General features: G+C 39.0%; 1 protein-coding gene across 1 annotated transcript; it reads left to right on the top strand.

The window, feature by feature from the left end:
* Positions 1-3,380: 3,380 nt before the first annotated feature.
* On the top strand, positions 3,381-26,480 carry LOC117037906 (zinc finger protein 709). The gene is made up of 4 exons (XM_033134430.1): positions 3,381-3,541; positions 23,188-23,314; positions 23,687-23,739; positions 24,148-26,480. Exons 1-4 carry the CDS (start codon positions 3,539-3,541, stop codon positions 25,708-25,710), a joined length of 1,746 nt encoding a protein of 581 aa, XP_032990321.1. The 5' UTR covers positions 3,381-3,538; the 3' UTR covers positions 25,711-26,480.
* The last annotated feature ends 1,053 nt before the right edge of the window (positions 26,481-27,533 follow it).

Here is a 27,533-nt window from a genome sequence, read left to right on the forward strand (position 1 = left end):
CAGGGAAGAACAGATTCATCTGCAGTGTAGAATGTTGTAGACTACACTGAGAAAAGTCCTGCTTTTGTCTTTATAAGATGATGACAATGAGAATAGGAACAGGAATGCTAAAGCTAATAAAGGCCTTTAGGGAGGCTCTCAGCACCATGGGTGGACTGGCTCATGATTTTTCATCTTCTCAGACTTCTAAACATGGAAGCACTAATATGATCACACTTGATAAGAGAGGAAACTGAGACTTGGAGCTAAATAACTTGTCTAACTTTACATAGGCGGTCAGTGGAGATGCTCAGACTCATCACCACAAAAACAAACTGCAGACCTATTTCCTCTGTGATTTTTTTAAAAGCTCAACTAATACTAGTACCTAATCTAGCAACATCTTAAGGGGATAATACAACATGACCAAGTGGGATTTATTCCAGGTGTGCAGGGTTGGGTTAACATCTCAAAATCAACTAATGTAATACATCGTATTAATAGAATAAAAACAAAAATATCATGACCACCTTAAGAGACTTAGTGGAAGTACTTGACAAAATCCAACACCCTTTCATGATAGAATACTCACCAACTCAGGATTCAAAGAAAATTTCCTGAACCTGATAATGAGCAAATATGAGACTCCCACAGCTAATATTATATTTAATGGTGAAAGACTGGATGTTTTCTCCACTTCTATTTGACAATGTACTGGAGATTTTAGCCAGAACAATTTTGCCAAAAAAGGAAATAAGATGTATCCAGATTGGACAGGAAGAGGTAAAACCATCTTCACTTGCATATGACTTACTTGGTATATAGAAAACTCTAAGGAATCTATTACAAATATCTATTAGAACTGATAATTCAGTATAGCAAATTTGTATGATACCAGATCAGTATATAAAAATAAATTGTATTTCTATACACTGCAATGAACAATCTGATAATGAAATTAACAAAAGAAATCTATTTGCAATAGATTCGAAAGGAATGAAATATGAATGAATTTTTAAGAAGCACAAAATAAACACTCAGAAAACTTGAAATCATTGTTAAGAAATTTAATAAAGATCTACAAGTGTGAAATAACAAGTATTGGCCAGAATATGGAGAAAAAGGAACCCTTGTGCACTGTTGGTGGCAATGTAAATTGGTGTAGCCACTATGGAAAAAAGTATGGAGCTTCCTTAAAAAATTAACAAAACTAAGTTATGACGCAGAAATTCCACTTCTGGGTATATTTGAGATAATGAAAACAGTAACTCAAAAAGATATATGCACCCCCATATTCACTGCAACATTATTTACAATAGCTAAGATATGGAAACAACTTAAGTGTCTATCAATGGATAAATAAAGAAATAGTGGTATATGTATACAGTATATATCATATATATAATATATATATTCCATTATATATATATATATATATACACACACACACACACATAATGGAATATTATTCAGTCATATAAAAGAATGAAATTTTGCCATTTGTGACAACATGGATGGACTTAGAGGGCATAAGTGAAATATGTTAGACAGAGGAAGACAAATACCATATAATTTCCCTTATATGTGGAAACTTGAAAAACACAAACAAAAAAAAAAGCTCATGGATAAAGAGAATAGACTGGTGGTTCCCTGAGTTGGGAGATGAGGGGGCAGGAGAAATGGGTGAAGGGGGTAAAATGGTAAAAAAAAAAAAAAAGAAAAGAAAAGAAAAGAAAAGAAAAAAAAAAAAAGCAGGAGAGCTGTACAAAAAAATACATAATTATAATAACCACATACTGACAAAAATGATTACATGCTTTTATATATTTAAATTTGCAAGCTATACACCATTTCTATTGGATGGTCATTAATGAATACACATACATGCAAAGGGATATCAGTTATAGAGAAACAAGAATTTTGAGGGTATTTAGAAAAAAAAATCTCTTCTAGTCACATTTTCCCTGAAATTAATTTCTAGTAATTATAACCATTAAATGCTTTTTATTGCCAAAAAATTTGATTTGCATTTTTGGAAATTCAAAGGATTGGGGTGTGTTTGGGTGGGGATTTGGATATTTGGACATTGCAAATCTTTAATAAAAATGAGCGAAGACCTTGGAATGATGCCATCCTTTTTCCTTGCTCTCTATTTCTTTCTAGCCAAGAGGCACGGGGGGCAAAAAAAGAGAACCTTAAAAAATATTACATAAAGATCTAAATAATAAATAGTCCATATTCATGGATCAGAAGACTTAACACTGTTGTGATTGCAATATTTCCCAAAATGATGTAGATATTCAACACAATCCCAAACATAATCTCTGCTGATTTCTTTACAAAAATCATCAAGCTGTTTCATAAATTCATATGGAATTACAGGGCAACCAGGATAGCGAAACCAATCTTGAAAAAGTAAAACAAACTAGCAGGACTAACATTTCCCGATTTCAAATTTTACTACGCAGCAGTGGTTATCAAAGTAATGTGGTAATGACACAGGACAGACATACAGATCAATTGGTTAGACTGAGATTTCAGATATAAAGCCAGTCACCATGGTCATATAATTTTCAAAAAAGATGCCAGGAATGAGGAAAGAGTATTCTTTTCAAAAATTGGTGCTGGGACAACTGGATAGCAACATGCAAAAGAATTAAGTTGGATCCTTACATTACACCACATACAATAATTTACAAAAACAGAGCAAAGACCTAAATCTGAAGTAAACTATAATATTCTTAGAAAAAATATAGGGGAAAATATGACCTCGGATTTGGCAAAGAATTATTCGATATGACACCCAAAACAAACATAGTAAAATTAAAAGTGTTTTTGCTATAGCAGTCTAAATAGGAATTGAATTACCTTAGGGATATTGCAGCATTTTACATTTCAAAATTCTCTAAGGATACATTCAAAAAACGATCTCAAGTAAATTTCCTTCCAGTGTAAAACAACTGAGAATGTAATGAACACATCTCACACCCTGAGAAGAATCCTTGTGCCCAGGCTGGGGCTGCGGGGTTCCAACTTCCTACCAGAGCCAAGGGCTTCGGAGGCCACAGGATTTTTTAAAGTACGAAATGAGTCGGGGTGGGGAAGCGATGGGTGGAAGACTCAACGCGGTCAACAGTAAAAGATCAAAATAGAGTCAGACTAAGTATTACACATGGTGAGGTGACTTTTAAGTGTCTGTACTTGTAAAAAGGGGTCACAGTTCCACGCGTGGCCTCGCAGCCTTATATATCAATGCACAAGTCCCCCAGAGGACGAGTTCCAAGCTGGCCTTCTGCACAGTCACAAAAGCTCTGGTCGGCTGTCACTCAGGCGCGAAAGAGCAAGGCCTTTCGAACTGTCCAATCAGGGCCGGCCTCGGAGCAGGTGGGTGGGGCGACGGTCCTCGACCAGCCCGGACGTCCTGCTTGCTCCGGCCATCCTCGAGGGTTGTCCGCCCTTAAAGGTCCCAGGTTGCTTTGCCGCAGGCTCCTTCGCATTTTAACCTGTACCGTTACCGGGAATCGTAGGGAGGACGCCGGGGGACTGAGGAAACCTAGAAATGGTGAGTATGCGGGGCCGGGGTTCGGAGGCTGGTACGAGGGGATGGTTGGCACTGGCTGTAGCAGGACCCGGCCTCCCCAAGGTCAAGTCCGGAGTCCGGGGAGCTGCTTCTCAGACCTCAGTCCCCTCCGACACGCAGCGTGGGGGCTAGGCCGGCTGCCGGGACGCCTGGCGTTCTCTCTGGTCACTGCGAGGGGGCGATTTCGGCCCCGGAGCCTGTCTGGGGGGCTCTGCGCCCGGAGCCTCGCGTCTCCCCAGATGGTAAGGTGACCACAGGGAGGGTCATCAGGGGACAATGGTGACTCGCTCTCTGGGGGTTCGTGCGTGAGAAGAGCTGTGGGGGTCCCCAGTTCCTCCTTTCTCTCCCGGGGACATCCATTTTCTCTTGAGTTTTCCAAATGTTTGGGAAGCAGGGCCTGAAATCCACGACCGTGACTGCCCCCGCCAGTCTTCTTCCTAGGGTGGCAGTAAATCCTTAAATTTCCAAATCCTTCCCCGAATTACAAACGCCAAGTTCCCTTCGACTCAGTCATCACCTATTTGCCCTTCGAGGTGCATTTCAAATGCACCTGGGGTGCATATTTTAATTGTTTATCATTTTTCCAGAGTCAATGGATCGCCCTTTTAATACGGTTTATTTTTTGTTTGTGAATCTTTTATGTGAAAGAAAAGTGGTAAATAACCACTTGGAACTCAGGCTGCATGAAATCCTTGTGCCTGACCTCCTAGGATCTTTCTTGGGCACACACATCTTAGGGGAAATCCTTCGGGTGGAGATTCCACCTTGAAACTTTCCTGGGTGATGTCTTGTCAGCACTTCCCTTCCTGGGTTTGTCACCTTGAAAAGATATATTCACTTTATTTATGGATTGTCCAAACACCGTGTTTGTATCTTTTAAAATATCAATGGTGGTCCAAAGCTACTCCAGTGGGGGATAGAGACCTGAGGGCAGGGATCTAAGCTAAGGCCCCTTGAGCTGCAAAGGGAAGTACTTGAAGGCCCAGTGGTTCTTCCTGGGGAGCCTCCCCTGCAGGCGTCCTTCCTGCTCACACCCACCATTGACGGGCCTTTACGCTGAGAGAAGTTGCAGCCCTGGAAAGCTGGGGGTGCACCGTGCACAATGGGGGGTGGATGACGCCCTTTCTGAGGTTATGGTTTCTTAGGCCTCAGCATATTTAGACACAGTTGAGTTTTGCATCCACAGTGCAGGTGCGCTCAGAGTGTAATTTGCATAGTGAGAAAGTCTGTGAAGATCAGGTGTTCTGTCTTGTGGACAAAGGGTTTGTGAATTTGGAAGTTCATTCAGAATATAAACTGAATCAGGCTGAGAGTTTCCTTAGTTGTGAGAATGGAAGCCTGGGGGAGGGAGCGCCTCCAGGCTTATGGTAGGGCAGAGCGTGTGTGGAGGTCCCAGAGTTCATTCCTGGGGCTGCTTAGGTGTCCCTCCCTCCTTCCCCAGGGACTGACCCACTCTAGGGGTTCTGTCTCAACCTTCAGTGTCCAGAATATGGAACCTTCTGAAAGTGGCTTTCATTCTGTCCTGTGGGAAGCAGGCTGCTTATGTGAGCTGATTCCAATACTTGTGTTTCTTTCCTTTGGATCCTTTATCTCCTGAATAGAGCAGCCCTTTGGCTCTGGTTTCCCTAAGCACTTGGGCTCTGAAACTAGAAGATGACTGAGAGATAAGAGGTGAGGAAAGCAAGAAAACTGTGGAACCAAATAGAGTTTTTGTTCTGTTTAGAAAAAGAACCTGAAGATGTGAGATGAATGCATTGAAGTTCTGATGTACATTTTTTATTTTTAGATCATTTTTTTGTATGTACATATCATATCCCTAGAGCACATTGAAAATTAAAAAAACTAAAACAATTAAATTCCTCTTGTAATTGATGTGAAGAAAACTACTGAAAACTTATGTAAATCTTTGACAATCCTCTTATATTTAAGGAGCTAAACTCAAACCCCTGTGGCATTCTAATATTCTACCTACTCCTGAAAATACCCCCAAGTGTGAGATATAGGGGAAGGACGAAGGAGGACTCCGCATATCCTTTTAGTTAGCAAGAGATTTGAACATTTTCATTTTGTATGGTTTACATATTTCTAACCTCTAATGCTCAAAGGAATTAGAATGGTTTCTCATGTACAAAAGATAAAATTAAAGACTGTTAAATAATAAAATATACATAAGTTTCTGGGTTTTCTTTTCTTAAAAATCTGTAAGATAGGAAGTCTAACGTAAGAAATCTTATGTTTAAATCTTATGTTAACACATCCTGGCCCATTCCATAACTGTTATTTCAGCCACCACCAAATACACAGTTTTGATCATTTCTTGAGCCTCCTGTTAGTGTTTCTGTATATAAATCAAACAATTACAAATGCATTATTTTTTTACACACCTTTGTTTTTCTAATGAGCAGTAGACTCCACATTTTTTGGATGTTGGACGGCTCACTCCCTCTGCCCCTTGTGCCCCCACCTGGACAAGCTGATGGGAAAGCCTGGGTGGTCTCTCCTCTAGACCAGGCAGGAGATCCTGGAGAGGCACACTAGCCCATGTCAGTGAGCAGGACTCTTGCCCTGGTCCCGTCCCCAATGGCAGTGGACACGCTGGCCAGGCTCCTTTTCCTGCTTCCTGAAGCCATTTCAGAGCTGCTTGAGAGTCCATCTTGCCCTCTCCTGAGACCTCTAGTATGTGAGTCCCAAGCCTTTCCCTACCCTCTTGGTATGTGTGGGGGGAACCACGCCAGCAGCATGGGAGCCCGCCCTCTGCAGATGACCATAACAATTTTTTAAACTTATTTTTCAATTACAGTTGACATAAAATATTATGTTAGTTTCAGGTGTACAACAGTTGTCACTTTGAGCAGCACATCCCACATGACCACCCTGTGGGTCTGTCTTCTCTTGCTCTGACTTGCTCACCTGCTCTGCTGCCTGATGGCGGCCGCACTGTGGGCTGCTGGGTGCTGGGGAGCTGGTGCTGTGAGCTGTGCCCGTGGGGCAGTGTTGACCTCACCCAACCCCAGTTCTATTTGCAGTCGACCGGAGAGGGCAGTTTCGAGAATTTCTAGGCATTTGGGAGCAGGCATATGGGACTGGCGCCTTCCCTAAAGTGATCCTGGGTCATATTTCTTTGCCGGGCTTTCTCTGTATTAGAGAGGGCAGCCAGTAGGCAATGGGCTGAGTCACTAATCCCAGAGGGCTCCCCAGGACCCCTCAGTGCCTCTGCTGCTGCTGCCCCTGCCTCTACTGCAGCCCAGATCCTGACCTTCAGAGTTAAGGGGACAACACTCATGGCCCCACTGGGGCACAGCCAAGGGATTAGTTCAAACCTTTCTTAAGCCGAGGGTCCTTAAACCCTACAGAACAAACCATTTGTCCTGGAGAGGCTCCTAACCCTGATGGTACTGTTTTGATCCTCTCAGCAGAAACAAGTTAAATACCAGGATAGAGAGGCACCCCCTCCCCGCAAGTTATCCAGTGATGAAGAAACAAAACAGAGTAGGTCAGGAGGAAGGAAATAATAGATAAAATACTGAAACAGAGGTCCACAATTTGACCCTATTGGAAATCCAAAATATACTAAAAAATTTTACATAGCAAAACATTAAAATATACTGCTTGGCTTTGGGGCCTCTGTAACATACAGTCTGCATTAATTTTTCTATCTGCCATAACGCACTAACTCAGAAATTTTTCAAGCAGTTAATACTAGCTCTCAAATTACAGTTATACCTGGGATCCCACTATATTTAAGCAAGTTACCGCTGATGAGCTTAGAAGAGGTTAATGAATGTAATATAGAGAACAATATAAAAACAGGACAGTGTTTCTCCTTAACCATCAGAACTATGGTCTTGCCTAAATTCTCCGTGGTTATAGCACCTGTTTTCCTAAAATATCCCACACTGAGGAGGGAAGATCTGAACCAATGATTTCATGACTTAAAATTAAAGGAAGTCTTTGCCACTTACAGATTGGCTTTATAAAGTAGGACCTCAAGGACCTTACCCACCAAATAAATCAATTAATATGGCCTAATGTAAACTACACAGGGCCTTGAAAGACTGAAAACCATATATAAAACCTAGTTAGTGAAGGCTTGATTACTCCCACTGCTCCTTTTCGCAGCCCAATTTGTCCTGTTACTAAATCTGGAAAGAATGAATGACATCTCAATGGCTTATCACAACCTGAGTCTGTGGTTGCACCAAACAACGCTCTTCCCAGTCCCCAACATTGTGGATACTGCTGACTCCAACTACTCATCAACTGGTAAATATCCTGCTGTCCCAGACTTGGTGAGGTCTGGTCTGTTCAGTGCCTATGTCAACAGCCTCTCAGCTGCACTTGGCTGTCACCTCTGAAGGGACATGATACACCTTTAGTGGGCTATCCTCACGGGTCTTCACCAGCTTTGCCATCCCACACAGTCATTGCAGGCAAGATCCGAACTGCATCCTGGCTTCTCAAGAACACAGGTAGGACATTACATTAATGTCACCTCCTCTTAGGACACTCAGGGCATACAATATTGAAAAAAGGAGCTAGTAGAAAGTGGATGGGACATTGCAATGCATATCATGTGAGGTCCTGACAACTCTGTCAAACTTTTGGATATTATTTGATAATCTGAGACCCGCTCCCTCCCTGACATCATAAAGAAATAGCTGTTGTTCCCTCAGCACCCACAACATCTAGGTTCTTTTGTTGTTCTGGAGACAACATATTCCTGGTTTACAAATTTTACTCGAGCCCATTTATGCTCTTACTTGCAAATTTGCCACTGTGAATGGGCACCCCTGCCACAAAAGGCTGGAGACTCTTCAAATTGCCATCTAGTCAGCACTCCTGTTAGTGCCCTAAGACGCTCCTTTTCCATAGAAGCTACACCGACCTCCTCTCGTGCGTCCCCAGGTGGCCCATGATGACCTGGAGTTGTCCATAGGCTTGTGGTGCAAGAACCTGCACTAGGCCCCACACTGTATGTCATTAGAGCTGCAGTCACCTCTATTTATGGGCTGTCCTGAAAGTAGATAGCCCTGAGCACCTATCCAGCAGTGGGACCTGGAAACAGCACCCCAATGGCTCGGCATGGCTACCGAGACCCCCTTGAGACATGATAGAGCCAAACCTGGACCCTCTGGAATATCCTGTCTGCAGGAGGGAGTGGCCTTCCCTCTCCTCAGCCTCTTACAAGGTGCCAAGGTGCTGAAGGAGGTCACCCCTTTCCCAGACCCCGAGGCTCCCTGGGGAGCTCATTAGGGTTACCTGACTTTAAAGCAATGGGAGTTCGTAGACTTTAGGGATGACATCACCACATTCGTACATGATGGAGCTCGGGTAGAATTGCTGCTTTCCTGTCTTAATGAGACATCTCTGATGAAGGACCAGACCCAGCGGTCATCACAACTGATGACACATCAAGTAGTCATCTTAGCACCGACCGACAATTGGTCCTATCTCCAAGTGTTTACTATTCTTGAGCGATTCTCTAAGAGTTGCCCCTCTGTGGTATAAGAGCTCTGGGAATCTTGCCTCAGTTACTACCTTCAATATACAAATAAATTAAAGTAACACTTGTCTCTGCACTTAGGACACAACACAAGGCATCTCCAGGACACTCCTCCACGTGGGAGTTCCAGACACTACTGATAGTAAGAAAAGGACTCAATGGACTCCTCAGAGTATTCTGGGCTGGTCTCTCATTCAATGGAAGTTTCTCCTCTCTTCCAAGTCTCAGGTGCAGGCCTCATGGAACCATAATGGCTTGAAATTATTGAAATGAACTTATTGAAATAAGTTCAAATTAACTGAATGGAAGATGGTCTCTCTGTCATCAGTTAATCATCAGGATGAGTATTAATGCTCATCTTCTTTTTTCCTAGTAGACTTCTTCTTTAAAAGCAGTTATGTTTACAGAAAACTTGATCAGAAAGTACAGAGACTTCCCACATAACCCCTCTGCCTCCACACAGATATATTTAAATCTCGGAATCCTACGGCACATTTGTTACATTTGATGAGCCAACTTTGATTCATGAAAGTCCATAGTTTAGATTAAGGTTGAATCTTTGTGTCATACAATCTCTGGTCTTTGGCTAATATAAAACGACATGTCTCTGTCATTTCTGTATCATATCTAGTGGTCCCCCGTTACCCACGGGGGTACATTCCAAGACCCACAGTGGATGCCTGAAACTTTGGATAGTACCAAACCCTATATAGTCTGTTTTCCCTATACATACAAACCTGTGGTACAATATGTTGCCATCAATTGGAATGTTTTTTGTTGTTGTTTATGTCTTCCATTCACAAATGTAGTGACTTTTCCATCTTAACTAAGCACTTACCACGCATTGTGGCCATAACTTTTGCACTTTGAAGTGTGACAGCAAAACTAGGATGGATTTCTTTTTCAGGTTCAAAATTTCAGATAGAAGATTCATTCTCAGTGTAGATGTTAGCAATCTCAGCATACAATTTTTTTTTTTTAATTTTTTTTTAGTTGAAAACTTTTTACCTTTTCACCCCTAAAGGAAACACTTTCCGGCTTCTCTTTGGCATGCATGAATTGCCGGCATCACTGCTCTTGTGCTTTGGGGCCACTATTAAGTAAAATAAGGTTCACTTGAATACAGCAATGTGATACTTTGGCAGTCAATCTGATAATAGAGTTGGCTACTAAGTGACTAACATGCAGGGATTGTCTACATCACGGATTTGCTGGACAAAAGGATGATTCATGTCCAGGGTGGGATGGAGTGGGACAGCCCAAGATTTCATCACACTACTCCGAACGGCACACGATTTAAAACTTACGAATTGTTTATTTCTAGAATTTTCCATTTAATATTCTTGGACTGCAGTTGACCGTGGGTCAACTGAAACCCTGGAAAGGGAAACTGTGGATAAGTAGGGACTACTATAGAATACTTTCACTGTCCTCAAAATCCCTTGTGCTCCACCTATTCATTCATCCTTCCCCCTACCCCTAAATCCCTGGCAACCAAGTATCTTTTAGTGTCTTATACTTTTATCTTCTCCAGAATGTTATATGCTTGGAATCATGTACTGTGTCACCTTGTCATAGTGGCTTCTTTAACTTAGCAACATGATTTTAAGATTTCTCCATGTCTTTTTGACTTGATAACCTCATTTCTTTTCGTCATGGAAGAATATAGATGTACCAGTGATTGTTTATCCATTCTTCTATTGATGTTATCCTTGTTACCTCTAACTCTTGAAAATTATGCATAAAGCTCCTATAAACATACATGTGCATGCTTTTTTTGTGAACATAAGTTTTCATCTCTTTTGGGTAAATTTGGGGAAGCATGATTGCTGCTTCGTATGGTAAGAGTAGGCTAAGTTTTAAGAAACTGCCTTTCTTCCAGTGTAGGTGAACCATTTTCCATTCCTACCAGCAATGAATGAGGGTTCCTGTTGCTCTCCATCTTTACCATTGTTTGGTGTTCTCAGTGTTTTTAATTTTAACCATTTTAATAAATGTCTGGTGATAGCTCATTCTTCTTTGACTTGCAATTTCCTACTGACATGATTTTCAGCATCTTTTCATGTGCTTATTTATTATCTGTATATCATGGTGAAGTGTGTGTTCTGATCTTTTACCTATTTTTAAGTGGGTTGTTTGTCTTCTTTTTGTTGAGTTTTAAGAGTTCTCTGGATATTTTGGATATCAGTTCTTTATCAGGTAAGTGGATTTCCAAACATTTTTCTGCCATTCCGTGGCTTGTGTTTTCACTCTCTTAATACTATGTTTGGATACTGAACAGGAGTTTACATTTTGTTGTAGCAGACTTATCTTTTTTTTTTTTTCTATCTTGGATCTTGCTTTTGTTGTTGCATCTAAAAATTAATCACCAAACCCAAGGTCACTTTTATTTTCTCCTGTTCTAGAAGTTTTGTAGTTTTGCATTTTACACTAACTAAATCTATGATCCATTTTTAATTCATTTTTGTGAAAGATGTAAAATTTGTTTATAGATTCTTTTATTCCCTTCTTTTTCTTTGCTTATGAATGTCTAGTTTTTCCTGTACTATTTGTTGTAAAGACGTTGTATTCCCATTGACTTGCCTTTGGTCCTTCATCAAAGATCAGTTCAGTATATTTGTGAGGATCTATAGAAAGCAATTGTATATTAATCTTTCATCCTTTAACCTTTTTCTATTCTCTTATCAATTCAAGGGGTTTTCTTATTTAGGGTTCTTTGTGAGTTTCTCCTTAGACAATCTTGTCATATGCCACAAAGACAGTTTTATTTTTTGCTTCCCAATCTGCATACCTTTTATTTCCTGTTTTTGTTGTTATTGCATTACCTAAGAATTCCAGTACAAAGTTGACTAGAAGTGGTGAGAGAGGACATTTTGCCTTCTTCCTGATGTTACTGGAAAGCCATAGTTCTTTCAATGTAGTCTCTCTCTCTCTCTCTCTCTCTCTCTCTCTCTCTCTCTCTCTCTCTCTCTTTCTCTCTTTCTCCCCCCCCCCCCCCCGTGTGTGTGTGTGTGTGTGTGTGTGTGCATGTGTGTGTGTGTTTTTTAAGTTTCTGAAGAACCTCCATACTGTTTTCCATAGTGGCTGCACCAATCTTCAATCCCACCAATAGTGCACGAGGGTTCCCTTTCCTCCACATCCTCCCCAACACTTGTCGCTTGATGATTTATCGATGGCCATGCTGACAGGCATGAGGTGATATCTCATTGTAATTTTAATTTGAATTTCCCTGATGATTAGTGATGTTGAGCATCTTTTCATATATCTATTTACCATCTGTATGTCTTCCTTGGAGAAATGTCTATTCAGTTCCTCTGCCCATTTTTTTAATTGAATTGTTTGTTTTTTTCAGTGTTAAGTTATATGAGTTCCTTGTGTATTTTGGATATTTATCCATATTGTATATATTATTTGTGAATATCTTTTCCCATTCAGCAGGTTGTCTTTTCATTTTGTTGATTGTTTCCTTCGCTGTGCAAAACGTTTTAGTTTGATGCAGTCCCATTTATTTACTTTTTTCTTTTGTTTCCCTTGCCCAAGGAGACATATACAAAAAGATAGTGCTAAGAGTGATGTCAGAGAGTTTACTGCCTATGTTTTCTTCTAAGAGTTTTATGGTTTCAGGTCTTCCAGTTAAGTCTTTAGTCCATTTTGAGTTTAGTTTTGTATAGGTGTAAGAAAGTTGTCCGATTTAATTTTTTTACATATATCTGTCCAGTTTTGCCAACAATACTTATTAAAGAGACTGTCCTTACCCCATTGTATATTCTTCCCTCCTTTGTTGTAGATTAATTGACCATAAAAGCGAGGATTTGTTTTGGGGCTCTCTATTCTATTTCATTGCTCTATATGTCTGTTTTTATGCAGTACCATACTGTTTTGGTCATTATAGATTTGTAGTACAGTTTGGTATCAGGGACCATGATACCTCCTACTTTGCTTTTTTTCTCAAGATTTTGTTGGCTATTTGTTGGCTATTTTGTTGATCTTTTGTGGTTCCATATAAATTTTAGGATCAGCTGTTCCAATTCTGAGAAGAATGTCATTAGTGTTTGAACGGGAATTGCATTGAATCTGTATATTGCTTTAGGTAGTAAGGACATTTTAACTATATTAATCCTTCCAATCCATGAGCAAAGTATATCCTTTCATTTATTTTCTTCAGTTTCTTTCTTTAATATCTTACAGTTTTCAGAGTACAGGTTTTTCACTTCTTTGGTTAAATTTATTCCTAGGTATTTTATGCTTTTTGATGCAATTATAAATGGGATTGCTTTCTTAATTTCTCCTTCTGGTCATTCATTATTAGTGTATAGAAACACAACTGAGTTCTGTACATTGATTCTGTATTCTTCATCTTTACTGAAGTCATTTATTAGCTCTAATAATTTTTTGGTGGAACCTATAGTGTTTTCTATATATAGTATTATGTCACCTGCAAGTAAGGAGAGCTTTACTTCTTCCTTTCCATTTTGGATGCCTTTTATTTCTTTTTCTTATCTGATCACTGTGGCTAGGACTTCCAGTATTATGTTGAATAGAAGTAGTGATAGTGGGCATCCTTGTTTTGTTCCTCATCTTTCTGGGAAAGCTTTCAGATTTTCGCTGCTGAGTGTGATATTAGCTGTGTGTTTGTCATATGTAGCCTTTATTATTATATTGAGATATAGTTCTTCTTCTATAACCACTTTGTTGAGAGTTTTTATCATAAAAGAATGTTGAATTTTGTCAATTGCTTTTTCTGCATCTATCAAGATGATCATCGATATTTTCCTTTATTTTGTTTATGTGATGTATCACATTCATTTATAGATGTTGAACCATCCTTGCATCCCTGGGATGAATCCCCCTTGGTCATAGTGTATAATCCTTTTAATGTATTGTTGAATCTGGTTTGCTAATATTTTGTTGAGAATTTTTTCATCTATTTCATCAAGAATATTGGCCTGTAATGTTTTGGTTTTTGTTTGTTTATTTGTTTTGTTTTTCTTGTAATGTCTTTGGTTTTGGTATCAGGGTAATGCTGGCCTTGTAGAATGAATTTGGAAGCGTTCCTTCCTCTTCAAATTTTTTTTTTTTTTGAAATAGTAATAAGAAGGATGGGTATTAATTCTTCTTTGAATGTTTGGTAGAATTCACCTGTGAAGTCATCGGGTCCTAGACTTTTATTTGTTGGGAGATTTTTTAATTACTGCTTCAATTTCATTGGTAGTAACTGGTCTGTTTAGATTTTGTATTTCTTCCTGCTTCAGTCATGGAAGATGATATACTTCTAGAAATGTATCCATTTCTTCTGGATTGTCAAATTTGTTGGCACATAATTGTTCGTAATATTCTATAATGATTCTTTGTATTTCTGTGGTGTCAGTTATGACTTTGTGATTTTATTTATTTGAGCTCTATCTCTTTCTTTCTTGATGAGTTTGGCTACAGGTTTGTCAATCTTATTTATCTTTTCAAAGAACCAACCCTTAGTTTTATTGATCTTTTCTATTTTTTAAATTTCTATTTCATTTATTTCTGCTCTGATCTGAACTATTTCCTTCCTTCTGTTTACTTTGGGTTTTGTTTTTTTCTTTTTCTAGTTCCTTTGGATACAGAATTAGATTATTTATTTGGGAGTTTTCTTGTTTCTTGAGGTAGGCTTGTATAGCTATAGTTTCCTCTTAGACTGTTTTTGATGCATCCAATAAATTTTGAAAAATTGTGTTTTCATTTTCATTTGTTTCCAGATAGTTTTTGATAGCCTGTTTTATTTCGTTTTTGATCCATTGGTTGTTTAGTAGCATGTTGTTCAGTCTCCATGTATTTGTGTTTTTCCCAATTTTTTTCCTGTAGTTGATTCCTGGTTTCATGCCATGTGATCAGAAAAGATGCTTGATATGATTTTAATCTTCTCGAATTTATTGAGGCTTGTTCTGTGATTTAATATGTGACCTGCCTGGATAATGTTCCATGTACACTTGGAAAAGAAATGTGTATTCTGCAGTTTTTGGATGAAATATTTTTAAAATGTCTATTAGGTCGATATGGTCTAATGTGACATTTAAGGTCATTATTTCCTTATTAATTTTCTCTCTGGATGATCTATCCGTTGGTGTGAATGGGGTAATAAAATCACCTACTATTATTGCATTACTGTGGAATTATTTCTCCCTTTATGTCCATTAATAATTACTTTATGTATTATATTTAGGTGCTTCTATGTTAGGTTTGTAGAAATGTTTTACAATTGATATAGCCTCTTCTTGGATTGACCCCTTTATAATTATGTAATTTCCTTCTTTGTTTCCTTTTATAGTTTATTGTTTTAAAGTCTATTTTGTCTGATATGAGTATTGCTACCCCAGCTTTCTTTTCGTTATTATTTCCATGGAATATCTTTTTCCATCCCTTCACTTTAAGTTTGTCTTTTAAATATGTTTTCCCAGGACCCATGAGCTCCAAGTCAAGTAGTTGTTTCAATCTAGTTGTGGAGGGCGCAGCTCACAGTGGCCCATGCAGGGATCGAACCGACAACCTTGTTGTTAAGAGCACTGTGCTCTAACCAACTGAGCTAACTGGCCACCCCGAGTCTGTTTTTCAATTTGAAGTAAGTTTCTTATAAGCAGCATGTAGATGGTTTTTTTTAATCCATTCAGCCATCCTTTGTGTTTTTATTGGAGCACTTAAGCCATTTACACTTAAAGTAACTATTGATAAGTATATACTTATTGCCATTTTGTTAAAAAACATTTTGGGTTTTTATAGTTCTCTGTTCCTTTTTTCTCTTGATCTCTTCCCTTGTGGTTTGCTGGTTTTCCTTAGTGTTTTTCTAGGGTTCCTTTTTTTTTTATTCTTTGTATATCTTGTTGTAAGTTTTTGGTTTGTGGTTACCATGAGGTTTACATATATCATTCTATATCTATAGCAGCCTATTTCAAGCTGATAGGCATTTAAGTTTGAATATATTCTATAAGGATTACATTTTTACTCCTTCATGCTTTTTGTGTTATATATTTCCTAACTACTGTAGTTTGAGTTGAGTTTGATACTTTTTTCTTCTGACCTTTGTAGTAGCTTTTTAAATGTCTGATTTGCTGTATTTATTAAATATTTGGCTTTATCTGTGAAGATTTTTCCTTTCTCATATTTTCTTATTTCTGGTTATGGCCTTTCCTTTTCTGCTTAAAGAAGACCCTTTAACACTTCTTGTAAAGCTGGTTTAATGATGATGAGCTCCTTTAGTTTTTGCCTGTCTAGGAAACACTATCCTCCAATTCTGAATGATAACCCTGCTGGGTAAGGTATTCTAGGTTGTAGCTTCCTGAACTTTAAAGATGTACTGCCACTTCCTTCTGGTCTGTAAAGTTGCTTATGAGAAATCAGCTGGTAGCCTTATTGGGTTTCCTTTGTATATAACTTGTTTTCCTTTTGTTTCTTTCAAGATCGTCTCTTTAACTTTCACCATTTTAATTACAGTATATCTCAGTGTGGGTTTGGGTTCATCTTGTTTGGAACTCTTTGTACTTCCTGCACCTGGATGTCTGTTTCTTTTTGCAGGTTAGGAAAGTTTTCAGCCATTATTTCTTTAAATAAAGTTTCTATTCCTTTTTCTTTTCCTTCTGGGATCCTTATAATGCAAATGTTTGAGTGCTTGATGGTATCCCAAAGGTCCCTTAAACTACCCTTATTTTATTTTTTAAATTCTTCTTTCCTTTTGCTCTTCTGATTGGCTGACTTTCACTAGTGTGTCTCGTAAGTTGCTGATCTGTTCTTTTGTATTAGCTAATCTTCTGTTGATCCCTTTTAATGTGTTTTTTATTTCAGTTATTGTATTCTTCAGGGCTGCTTAGTTATTATACTTTATAACTCTTCATTGAAGTTCCCTGTAAGTTCCTCTATTCCACTTTTAAGTTTAGTGAGCATCGTTATGGCCATTTTTTTAAATTCTTTATCAGGCAAATTATTTATCTCCATTTCCGTAGGGGTTTTTCTGGGGAATTTTTCTTATTCCTTCATTTGAAAGATAGTCTTCTGTCTTTTCATTTTGTTTGACTTTCTATGTTTATAAATATAAAACAGGTATCTCTTCCAGCCTTGAAAAACCGGCTTTATGTAGATGTGGCCTCTGTGTAGGCTGTGTCTGGTGGGTGCTTTTGGCAGGCTGGTAGGAGCTGATCAGGTGCCTGAGGTGCTGTCTGGGGTACTGGCCTACCAAGCCAGAGAGGCTCCAGGTGGGGAGGCCAGGTGCATGTAGTAATGCCTTGTCAATCCTGTTGGCTCCCTTTGTCCAGGACCAAAATGTGCTCGGGCAATGTGTCCAGGAATGTGCTATAGTGACCGCAGTTAGGCCACAGCACCTGAATAGAGCCCCTGCCCACACTATGGAGGTGGAGGGGCGTGTAAACAATGGTGCTCACTGACTGGTACCTCAGATTCCGGTAATTCCTGCAGTCCCTGGAGAACTCCCATGGTGACCCAACGTTTTCTATACAGTCTTTCTCATCTGTATAGAAAGAAGTCCCATGTAGAAGCAACCCCTATGTAGGCTTTATGTGCCAGGTAGTTTGGGGAAGGCAGTTGGAGCTGGGCAGGTGCTTAAGGCGCCTGGGGCACTGGCCTGCTAGGCTAGATGGCTCCCAGCAGGAAGGCCAGGTGCTGTGGCAATACCCTGTTGTTCCTGCTTGCTCCCTCTGTTTGGAGGCAAAAGGCTCTCAGCAGTGTAGCTGTGGACCCACTGAGGTGATCTTGCAGGTAGGCCAAAGCACTGGAATAGAGCTTCTGCCCCCATCGAAGAGGAGGGAGAGGTAAACAGTGGTGCTCACTGGTACCTCTTGAGAGTTTCTTCCATTTCCTGAGGGCTCGTGATTTCCCAACCTTTTCTATTTGGTCTCTTTGTCTCCTTTGCTGTTTAGAAGCTCTTCATTCAACCCTCAGTTGTCTTGCAGGAGTAATTTCTCTCTATCTATATATGTATATTTGAGCTTGCTCATGGAGGGGCGCGAGTTGAGTGATCTCCTACACCACCACCATCTTGGACCTCTAATTGCTGATATTAAACAAGAGTCCACTTGATGCAGAGGTAGGTGTGGGCAGAGGGGAACATTCTCTAGTCCAGTGATTTGGTCTCAATCCTTTATGAGCCTGTGTACCTTGGTGTAACCTTCTGTGATGTAATAAGAAAGGTATTTCCTCTTTGTCCCCAGTTCCTAACAAAAACCTCTTGAAGCTCTTGGACTTACTTTAGTGGTAAGAGTGACAGCATGTCTTTAGTTTTAATGAGACAACTCTTGGCCAGCTCCTAGATGGCTTCAGGATGAGGGTTGGACTCCACAAATACCAAGCCTTCATAGAGACTTGGAACTTTCAGCCCCAGTCTCCTAGCCTGTGGGGAGACGGGAAGGGCTGGAGAGTAACTTCATCACCAATGGCCCATGCTTTAATAAATCATACCCATGTAATGAAACCTCCATCAGGACACTTAAAGGAGGATTCCGAGAGTTTTTGGGTTGGTGAACACATCCAGGTTCTGGGAAGTTCAACTCCCTTAACTTCGTCTCAATTCCCTTAATCCACACCCTTGCCCTCCTCTGCTCTATGCATCTTTTCCACTTAGCTATTCCTGATTTGTGTCTTTTGCACTAAACCAATACTGTAATAGGAAGTAAAAGGCTTTACTGACTTCTCAGAATTGTTTTAGTAAGTTACCAAACCTGACAGGGTGTGAAGGAAATCTATGAATTTGTAGATGGCTGAGCAGAAATGTCAGTAGCCTGGGCACTCCATTTGTGGCTGGCATCTGAAGTAGGGGCAGTGTGTGGGACTGAGATCTAATCTGTGGAGCCTAACCTGAACTCTGGGTAGTTAGTGCTAGCACGGAATTGAGCTGTTTGGACACTTACTTGGTGACATAGAGTTCTAAAAGTGGCGTTGGAAAAAATACTACATACTTGGTTCAGGAGGAGAAAAAAATCCTATCATCTCAGAAATGTCCCACCTGTTAGGGCAGAAATGGCTAAAAGAGATTCAAGTTGCCTATTTCTGTCCCACCAGGTCAGTTAGGCTTTGGGGAAATCCCATCAGTTCTGCTGTTGTAAAACAGGTTGTTTTGAGGACGTGACTTGTTAAGAAAAAGGGAATATTCTGGGCATATTTTTAAATAGCTACTTATTTGTCTTTCTTCCTAATTATGGAGACAGCAGTTTGCCATGTGCCCTCAGTTCTCTGAACTAAGTGATTTTAAGTTTCTTGGCTTTTTTCTTCTGAGGGCTGAAGCCAGCTTCTAAACTCCTTACATGAAAGTCTCTGTCTCCTTTTTTGATGTTTATGGCCGACAATTTTAAACCTTCATCGCACCTTCATCCCCTTGTGCCCCATATCTGTACCTGGTGATAAGAAAGCCCAGGTGCTCCTTCCTTTGGTTTTAGAAAGTTATTCAAGCCACAGGAGGCCCTGCACCTGTACCCGAAGTCTCTCCCTAGCCCACCCCCAACCTCAATAAGGCTCCTTTCTTTGCTCTCTGTCATCATTTCATACCTGCTTGAGAGGTCTGCCCTGCCCTCCCCAGACACTTCCATTATGGAAATAATAAACCCTTTTATACCTTCTCGGCATTTGTGTGTTATCGTCAGTATTATACATCTAAACCAAATTGCAGGTGGGGGTCCACCTGCCTGTGCAGGTGACCTTAACAGTTATAAAATATGTATCATGTTCATATTTTGCAATACACTTTGCCTTATTTTTTTAATGGATAAATCCTCCAGATCTCTTGATAGTAGTACATGCTGTCCTGAATCTCCACGTTCAAATACACATAAAATTCTGTGGACATTGTTGAAAAATTGCTGTAAATAGTGATCAAGTTTAAATTTACAGGCAACAGCACTGGAGTATATCCCTTGACTCCCCATTTGTGCGTAGTTTAGTGATTTGTGCCCAGTGATTCAACACTGTGAATTATTCAGTTGACTAATTTTTGTTCTAATCACTGTGAAATGGTAGCTCCTGGACATTTTGTCTATTACTTCATGACTAAGGTGATGGACATTTTTCATATATTGTTTTTTATAATCATCTCTTAAATGTTTCATGTCATTTTCCATTTTTAATTTGTGTTCATTTTTACACTGCAAACTAAACCTTTTATATTGCACGTATTTCTGACACTTTTTTCCCACTTCATTGTCTTTTAATTACCTTAATTTTAATATATTTGAATTTGTTAGTCTCTAGCTTTATGGCTTACTCTTTTTCTTATATGACAAAATTCTCCCTATTCTTGTGTCAATACATGACTTAAAAGTGTCCTAATTTCATTTTGCACATTTAAATCTACAGTGAATTGGCTATTGTCCATGGAATAGAAGGGAATACAATGCATTTTTCCAATTAGATAACAGTTTGTCCTTGCCCCACGTATTCAAGTATTCCTGATATTTGCCCCTGTTCTATAATACCTATTCTGTCCTTGATCAACTTTATATATTAAATGCTGGCCCATGGAAGACCCTTTTCTTTCTTTTGATCTGCTTGTTTATCTCTCTGTTAATAGTGTACTGTCTGGATTACTGTAGCTTAAAAACCCTTGATGTATGCTAGATAGGCTGTCACTTTGTTCTTTAGAAGACTGTCCATTTTTGGACATTTGTCTTTCCTACTAGGTTTGAAGGAGTAGTTTTTGTTGACTACTGAAGAGTCTGTTTTGGGGCTTAATGGAACTTTATAAAGATATTATTTGGGAAACGTGACATCTGGGTGACTGCTGAATTCTTTCTAAGAACACGTGCCATCCTATCATTCTATTTGATATTATCCAAGAAAAAAAATTTTAAATTTTCCTTGAGGATCATTCAGTATTATTTATTAATGTTGTTTGGTACTGAATTAAATTTTGTCTGGAAGAAATCAGGAGCAAGCTTCCAAATGTTGTCTCTTAATGTAACCACACAGGATGGGCTCAGTTCTTCAAGAAGTTGTGAGTACATGTCTGAATTACTATCTACCAGGGAAGCTCAGTAGAGACTCAGTGCCCAGAGTGTTTTCTGGGGGATAATCATGTCAGCACTGTCTGACGAATGTGTAAACTACACAAAACAGGAGTTTATCTTATACCATATACCATATTGTTTGCATAAACGCTTTAGGCACACTGAGGCACTGTTATCTATAAGGGTGGTGGGATCACTCTTGAAATTCTGGTTCCCGTGTACCAGCAAAGGACAAACTTTGTTACCCAGAGTTTGTAAAGATATGTATAATCTTGGGCCTGCTAATGTTCACTTCTCCTGCACACTAGGTAGTAGGGCTTTTTTATGAGTAAGCACTACCGATCTGCTATAGAAAGAGTAATTAGGGCTGAGCCAGGCAGTGCATCTTACTCCCTGGACCCACAACAAGAGAGGTGTTCTTGTTTTGCTGTTGCTCTGCCAAATAGGTGAATTCTACCATCAGAATTGCTGAGTGGAAGCCTTTTCTCTGTTCCCTACACATCATTTAGGCACTTATGCCACTTGGTATTCCTATCCTCAGAATGGGTGGTCATGCTGCTGTGTTCACGTGGGAACCTGGAAATGAGAGAAGTTGGGAGGAGAGCCTCTATAGTGGCTGGTTGGGTATCACTTGTTGCTGAAATTAGAGAAAGGGGATTTTTATGGGTTGTTGTTTTTTAAGCACTGTTGAACTCTTTTTGTATTTTATAACCATGTACAAATTAGTCATCAAATCATCGGGGACTTCAGTGAACTCCCTTGCAAATTCCATGTCTTAACTTGTTCCTCAAGGTCATCAGGCCCAGCTTACAGTGTTATGATTCTGCTGGGAAGACCTCTTCTCTGTGATTTTTATCATCTCAGTGTGCATGCCTATATGTTCTAAAAGTGGGTGGGAAGTAACCCTGAGGCTCATGAGTATAGGGATTTGGGGGATATCTAAGTTGTCATGCCTTCTTCCTTGTCTTTGAGCTTTATCTTCCAAATAACTTCCTGGCCCCATGAAATGAGACAGAGCAAAGAAGGTAAAACTGATTCTGTGATAAATATTTTACAAACCAATTATAATTCATACTGCTCTACAAGAATATTTTCATTCAGTCAACTGGATCTGACTACTTTTAATAACCTGGAGTACTTTAGGACCCTATGGTCAACTTGATCTTGTTACAAGTTAGATTCCACAGGCCTCCTGGCCTCTTATGTTTGGTGATGAGAAGAAAAAGTTTCCAAGTCTTCATGTGTTTTTTATTCATTAAAACCTCATGCAGATATGATACTGTGCTTTATGGAGTCATGAGTGACATGGTGGGTATTAAAGAAGGAGATGGGGCCGGCCTGGTGGCTCAGGCGGTTGGAGCTCTGTGCTCCTAATGCTGAAGGCTGCCGGGTCGATTCCCACATGGGCCAGTGGGCTCTCAACCACAAGGTTGCCGGTTCGACTCCTCGACTCCTGCAAGGGATGGTGGGCTCCATCCCCTGCAACTAAGATTGAACACAGCACATTGAGCTGAGCTGCCACTGAGCTCCCAGATGGCTCAGTTGGTTGGAGCGCATCCTCTCAACCACAAGGCTGCCAGTTCCACTCCCACAAGGGATGGTGGGCTGTGCCCCCTGCAACTAACAATGGCAACTGGACCTGGAGCTAAGCTGTGCCCTCCACAACTAAGATTGAAAGGACAACAACTTGACTTGGAAAAAGTCCTGGAAGTACACACTGTTCCCCAATAAAGTCCTGTTCCCTTTCCCCAATAAAATCATAAAAAAAGAAAAAAAAAGAAAAAAAGATGGAAGAGGTTTTTTATTGTTTGTTTGTTTTACAATAAATTGATGTGCTTCAACTGGAAATATTTCTTTCATTGATATGCTTCAACTGGAAATATTTCTTTCATTTGTATAGCATTTTTCTCATTTCTCCAAGGTGCTCTGTATTCTGATATTAGACAGCAATGAATACTGACGTGATCACAATAAAAAATGTAGCAATACATTCCTTGTGTTCATGATGCTATTAAATTTATGAGGAAGTGAGTGTGGCCAATAAGTAATAGTTCTGTCAACAAAGTCATATGTGAATTTCTATGAATTGAGTATAGATTCCTAGTGCTGTTCATATCACCCATTCTCCTGTATACATATTTGGGATGTTTTAGGATTCAGTGGCCTTTGAGGATGTGAGTGTGAAGTTCACCCTGGAGGAGTGGGCTCTGCTGGATCCTTCACAGAAGAAACTCTACAGAGATGTGATGCGGGAAACCTTCAGGAACCTGGCTTCAATTGGTAGGGATGACAACATTCTTAATTGCTTAGTCAATTAGAAAACCAGTGTTGCAATTAAATATAATGCAAGGTGGGTACTAATCAGAGGGATCACTGCATAAATTATATAAATGTCTAACCACTATGCTGTACACCTGAAACTAATATGAAACAATATTGAATGTCAACTGTAATTGAAAAACAAACAAAAAAAAACAAACACCAAAACCAGTGTTGCATGTTCATCAGTGGAGTTCTAAGGAGTGAAATGTGGAGAGGGAATACATTGGTAAATAAACCAGGCACGATCACAGCTCATCATGGAGTTGTTATGTAACAATTTTTCTATAAGGTGTTATAGTTTATAATGATTTTTCCTGGTCTGCATTTTAGGAGAAATATGCAAAGACATTGAAGATCACTTTGAAAAGCATGGGACAAATTTAAATTTAAGGTGAGTCACACAAAAGAAAGCAATATCCTACAAGAGAATCTTAGTATGTCATAAAATTTTAAAAACAGCATATATTAATAAAACAAATCAGCCAAGTTTCAAATTGACCTATCCTTGGAATATTTTCATCAAATTTTTTTATTCAAATGTGGTTTAGATGTTTAGTTTCAAAAATAGTACATTTGGAAACAGTATTTTGAAACGCCATTTATGAATACACTGTTTTGATAATAGCTATGGGTGAGCCCTTTTGCTGAGCATTTAGCATATTTACTTTCAAACAACCAGAAAGCACTGAAAATTTACACTTTCTTTTATTATGGTAAAAAGTGCCATTGTAATAACTTAATATAAAATTATTAGTAAATAAGATACTGAAAATATGCTTTTCACTTTTTACAGCAGTCATATAGTAGAGAGACTGGGTAACAGTAAAGAAGGTGGTCAGTATGTAAAAACCTTCAGCCACATTCCAATTCATAATGAGAAAGAGAAAACGACTGGAATGAAACTATGTGAATGCAGTGTGTGTGGACAAGTCTTCATGAATCAGTCATTGTTTAATAGCCACATGAAATCTCACACTACACCCAAACCATATGAGTATCAGGAATATGAAGAAAAGCCATATAAATGTAAAGAATGTGGGAAAGCCTTCAAGTATCGCCAATCCATTCGAAGGCATGAAAGGATTCACACTGGATTGAAACCCTATGTATGTAAGCACTGTGGTAAAGCTTTCAGTTGTCTCAGTTACTGTCGAATTCATGAAATATCTCACACAGGAGAGAAACCGTATGAATGTAAGCAATGTGGTAAAGCTTTCAGTTGTCCTAATTACTTTAGAAAACATGAAAGAACTCATACTGGAGAGAAACCTTATGAATGTAAGCAATGTGGTAAAGCCTTTAGCTGTCCCACATCCTTTCGAAGTCATGAAAGGATACACAGTGGAGAAAAGCCCTATGAATGTAAAAAATGTGGCAAAGCTTTCAGTTGTCCAAGTTACTTTAGAAAACATAAAAGAATTCATACTGGAGAGAAACCCTATGAATGTAAGCAGTGTGGTAAAGCCTTCAGTTGTCCCAGATCCTTTCGAAGTCATGAAAGGAGACACAGTGGAGAAAAGCCCTATGAATGTAAAAAATGTGGTAAAGCCTTCAGTTGTCCAAATTATTTTCGAAAACATGAACGAAGTCATACTGGAGAGAAACTCTATGAATGTAAGGAATGTGGGAAAGCCTTCAGTTGTCCAAGTTACTTTCGAAAACATGAAAGAAATCATACTGGAGAGAAACCCTATGAATGTAAGGAATGTGGGAAAGCCTTAAGTTCTCTCACCAACTTTCGAAGACACATGATGAAGCACACCGGAGATGGGCCTTATAAGTGTAAGGAGTGTGGGAAAGTCTTTGATTGTCCCAATTACTTTCGGTATCATGAAAGCACACATAGTGGAGAAAAGCCATATGAATGTAAGGAATGTGGTAAGTCCTTTAGTACTCCCAGGTCCCTTCAAAATCATGAAAAAACTCACACTAGGAAAAAACCTCACAAATGTAAGGAATGTGGTAAAGCCTTCAGTTTTCCCTGTTCACTTCAAAAGCATGAAAGAAGTCATACTGGGGAGAAACCCTATGAATGTAAGCAATGTGGTAAAGCCTTCACTTATCTCAGTTCCATTCAAAAACATGAAAGAGCTCACAGTGGAGAGAAACCCTATGAATGTAAGGAATGTGGGAAAGCCTTCATTTCTCTCTCTAATGTTCAAAGACATATGATAAAGCACACTGGAGATGGACCTTGTAAATGTAAGGAATGTGGGAAGGCCTTCGATTGTCCTAGTTCATTACGAACACACGAAAGAACTCACACCGGGGAGAAACCCTATCAATGTAAAAATTGTAGTAAAGCCTTCAGTCGTCCCAGTTCTTTACGAAATCATGAAAGAACTCATACTTAAGAGAAAGTCTATGAATATAAGGAATGTGGGAGAGGATTTCATGGACACGTAAGAATGCACACTGGAGAGATACTGTATAGATACATATAGAATGTGGAAAAGCCTCCATCTGTCTCATTTCCTTGGGAAGCCATTAAACAAACAAAAACACAGTGGAGAAAATTCTATTGAATGTAAACAATATAGGAAAACCTTCACTTGCCTCAAATCCCTACAAAATCATGTGAGAATGTATACTGAATAGAAACTGTATAACTGAAAAATAAGACAAGGTTTTTAATTTTAACAAATATTTTCAAAGTAGTGTTAAAAGTGCATCAGCATTAAATCATATTATTGTAATAATATGGGTAGTCCAGTGAAAATTAATTCATGTAGGATACTCTAGAAATTTCACGATATGAAAGAAATGTTATAAACATTATACATATATGATCTTTATTACTTATTCTTTAAGTAATTCTCTGTAGTATGGAGTTCTACTTACTTTTGCAAGTAAATATTGAAGTGAGATAATTCTGTAGTTACTGTTTAAGCAAGAGTTACTAAGTTTAATAGGTCATTTTTTTCCTTTAGTCAGTAAAAATTTTGTGCTTCTATTTTGAAGTCTGTTAGATCCATGGGTGAATTGAAGTGTATCTCTAACATGCAAGTAGATTTAATTTTTACATAATCCTGTAATTGATCTGTTAGGAAAGGATCATTGAAAAATGACACTTTGGTATTTGTTTGTTTTTTTCCTACTGGTCTCCCGTGACAAGTACTTTTACCACATATATATATATATATATATATATATATATATATATATATATATAAATAAATAATATTTCTGTTAAAAAAGAAAAGTGAAATATATGTGTATATATACAGAAAACTACCTTTTCATCGGCCTGAAGAGCCTTATTTTGTTTTCCTTGCCAATATATGTTTGACATAAATGTGTAAATATGCAAAGTTCATCACATAGTCTCCTGTGAATTATTATTCTAACATATTGTCCCTTACTCTTTATCATTTCTTCTGTTTGGGATTTGGGCTGTGGATTTTGCATTAAGAAGGGAGAATTGTGATAGGACAATAACATCTAGAGTTAGAGATGATCTTTCTTGACTGTTACATCAACGTAATGTGTGAACGACGTTTTCTACAATCTATTGCCTTTATATTTCCATGTTAGAATTCACCAAATCCTATCTTACATGAAACTTGGAACACAGAAGTGAAATAGGATTAGGCAGGTTTTGGAGTCACCTGTATAGATAAGACAGACAGATGTATAGGGCCTTTGTGAACACTTGCTTCCAGACCATTTTCCTCATTCTTTGCCCTGCTAATCAAGAATATCCTCAAAACCACCAGTGTCTGCTTGACTTCCATTTGATTTCAGCTCTAGGCTTCCACAGTTGTCTCCAAAGTTCAACGTGAAAGATCCAGTGCAGTTTGGATTCTCCTGTAAGCCTTCATGTGTCCACCAGGCAACAAATGTAGACTGTCATCATTGAGAATGTTCTCTGAAGCACTAACTCCACTCTTCTCTAGATTGTATTTATATAAGGTCTAATTTGTACAGTAAACACCTTGTTTTGTTAATACCACTAGTGACCATGTGTTCCTGATTCTACTATGACAGCTACAATGGTACTGTCCAAACGAACCATGTTGGAGTTTGTTCCTTTGCTGCACTGAGAAGTGACTGCTCTGATCAAGTGCTTCCATGTGAGAATCGGCAGCTTGCTCATATCAGGCAGATTCTGGGTGTTTCCTTTTACTCATAGTTGAGCTTAATCCATCAAAATACTTTGAATCATCTGATTGTACAT

The sequence above is a fragment of the Rhinolophus ferrumequinum genome, chromosome 18, assembly GCF_004115265.2.
Source record: "Rhinolophus ferrumequinum isolate MPI-CBG mRhiFer1 chromosome 18, mRhiFer1_v1.p, whole genome shotgun sequence".
Taxonomy (NCBI): Eukaryota; Metazoa; Chordata; class Mammalia; order Chiroptera; family Rhinolophidae; genus Rhinolophus; species Rhinolophus ferrumequinum.